This window comes from Atta cephalotes (genome assembly GCF_000143395.1).
Source record: "Atta cephalotes unplaced genomic scaffold scaffold00006, whole genome shotgun sequence".
Taxonomy (NCBI): Eukaryota; Metazoa; Arthropoda; class Insecta; order Hymenoptera; family Formicidae; genus Atta; species Atta cephalotes.
Genome location: NW_012130070.1, coordinates 4,384,855 through 4,387,410, shown reverse-complemented (window position 1 = coordinate 4,387,410; position 2,556 = coordinate 4,384,855). Strand labels below are relative to the sequence as shown.

General features: G+C 32.1%; 1 protein-coding gene across 1 annotated transcript in view; it reads left to right on the top strand.

Moving 5' to 3' along the window:
- Nucleotides 1–2,556, top strand: part of LOC105626837 (transmembrane channel-like protein 3) — a 23,656-nt gene that overhangs the window by 15,371 nt on the left and 5,729 nt on the right. The window contains exons 6-9 of the mRNA XM_012208129.1: nucleotides 931–1,173; nucleotides 1,257–1,330; nucleotides 1,479–1,634; nucleotides 1,969–2,319. Of these exons, the coding sequence (XP_012063519.1) occupies nucleotides 931–1,173; nucleotides 1,257–1,330; nucleotides 1,479–1,634; nucleotides 1,969–2,319 (824 nt within the window). The remainder of the gene's footprint in view (nucleotides 1–930; nucleotides 1,174–1,256; nucleotides 1,331–1,478; nucleotides 1,635–1,968; nucleotides 2,320–2,556) is intronic.

Here is a 2,556-nt window from a genome sequence, read left to right as displayed (position 1 = left end):
CTTGCTTTTCATATCCAATTGTTCGTGCAAAATTGAAATTACTGTGCCATGTGATATGCCTGTGGCCTCAACAAGCTTGCGCATTTTCATTCATCGATCAGTCAAAACAATATCGTGGACTTTATCGATGATTTCTGGCGTTGCAGCCTCAATTGGACGTCCCGAACGAAGTGCATCACATGTGGATGTACGACCACGTTTAAATTCATTCACCCAATTGTGTACAGTCGCAAACGCTAGTGCAGATGAACGTTATCCAACTCGGTTTTGATTTCTTTCGGCGTTAAATCTTTCATATGTGGATATTTGATCACTGCACGAAACTCATTTTTTTCCATTTTGCAAAAAATACAAAGGTTGTTCGCTTTAATTGTCTACAGAAATGAAACCACGCGATGAATTCCGCTCAAAATTTGACAGTAATCAGCTGAGAGATGCTACTTGTCAAAAAATAATGTGATATGACACTGCAAGTGCCCTCTGACAGATTTTCTAAGAACTTGCCCTCGTACAATTATTAAAAAAGAAAAAATACGGGAAAAATTTTATTTTAACTCATTTCCAAAAATCACAGCGAACATGATTTTTTCTTTGCTTCGCTTCCGAAATTAATCTTGAAAAACATACGATTCTATGAACATGCCATAACATATCATATATTTCGATACAGCAACATTTGCTGTTAGTTGAACAATATCAAATTTTGAGCGTAATTTCGCTATATATACGAAAATTGATGAAATGAAAGTAAAATACCAACTTTTATTAACTGTATGAAATGGTACCTTTAAACTAAAACTTCTTCAAGTATTTAAAAAATGGAAACAAGAAAAAACGTAATAAAACTCTTCTTTTTTTACAGTTTTTTTTATATTACATTCTTGAACTCTATATTGAAGTGTACATAATGTACTCAACTATGTTTCGCAGTTGGAGAATCATTTTAATGAGAATATTTGTGAACGTGGCAGTACTGTCATTACTCGCACTGTCGGCATATGCTGTGATCAAAGTGGTTGAACGGAGCACCGTGGAATCACAAACCTGGTGGCAACAAAACAAAATCACGATTGTGATGTCTCTCATTACATACCTTTTCCCAATACTCTTCGAGATCCTCGGCTTCCTCGAAAGCTATCATCCTAGGAAACAGCTCCGAATACAACTAGCACGGTAAAGAGATACTTATTAATCTCAATGAAATATTATATCTCACTGTGCACCGAACGGTACATTTGGCTGTGTTTTCGTTTCAGGATAATGATCTTAAATCTGCTGAATCTTTACTCGCTAATATTCGCACTATTCCATAAGATAAACTCTATGGTACGTATATAATCCATTAGCATACGTGAATTAGAATAGTACAATGAAAAAATATGAATACGCAACATTACATACACGTGATTATCCGTGTACTTTACATACTTAGACTCATTGTTTTCTCTGGATGCATGGACTTTCTTTACAGAAACAAGACATTCTTTATGATCTCAAACTGATAAACAAATGTATACATAAATTAGTACCATGCGACGAGCTGACACATACTCAACAGATCGCAACGTTAGCATCTTTGTGTCTTGTTTTAATAAACAATATCACCCATTCTCGTGTTAAAAAGGAAATATCAAGTATGATCTATTTAAATCAATATACTTCTGACCAACATATGTGCTATTTCAATTGAGTGTAAATTTTAAGAAATTTTAAAGTAACTGTGTAATAAGATGCAATTTTCTTAATTTTCTTCTTTCTTCATCAAATTCAAAACAATCGTGGAAGATGATTTCGAGATGATCGTGAAAGTAAGAATTTGCTTTCGTGACAAATAAACTATAGACATATCGATTCAGGAAATAGCACAGATGTGTTTCATGAATTATATTTTGTTCCTTCACCTAATGATAAAAGACAATTTCACGATTTTCTGACGAAAATTTGATCGATCGGATTGTTTTCATTCAGTGCTACCATCTATCAGACAAGAGACTTTCTTTCTTAATCCTTTATTGGACAACGATACCTTATATAAGGACTTCAATGAAATATATGATTATAAAGATTATTCGGATTACGATAATTACCAATTTAAAACTTCGGATATGGATAATAGCAACAAGTCTTCTACTATATCTTATTATGAGGAACAATATACCAAAAATGTGGATGATAACGAAATATATTATGACACGAGCCCGACAGTAATTTCCAATTTTCTGACTGATTCGACAATTACTGAACATTTCTATACAAGTTCTACTTTGTCCCAAAGCGATACTACAGCGTCAACAACACTCGAATCAAATGTAATAGAAGGTATATTATACTTTCTACGTTTCTTTATATGCTTAATTAATAATCAGATTTCTTACCAGTTAAATACAAACTGTGATGATATCAAATAATAATATTACATCAATATTACAATTTTCCACATTCAATACAAGCGTAATATAACACATGTTATACGTAATTACATTGTTAATATATGTGTTTATATATATATATATATATATATATATATATATATATATAGTACTACTACTATATATA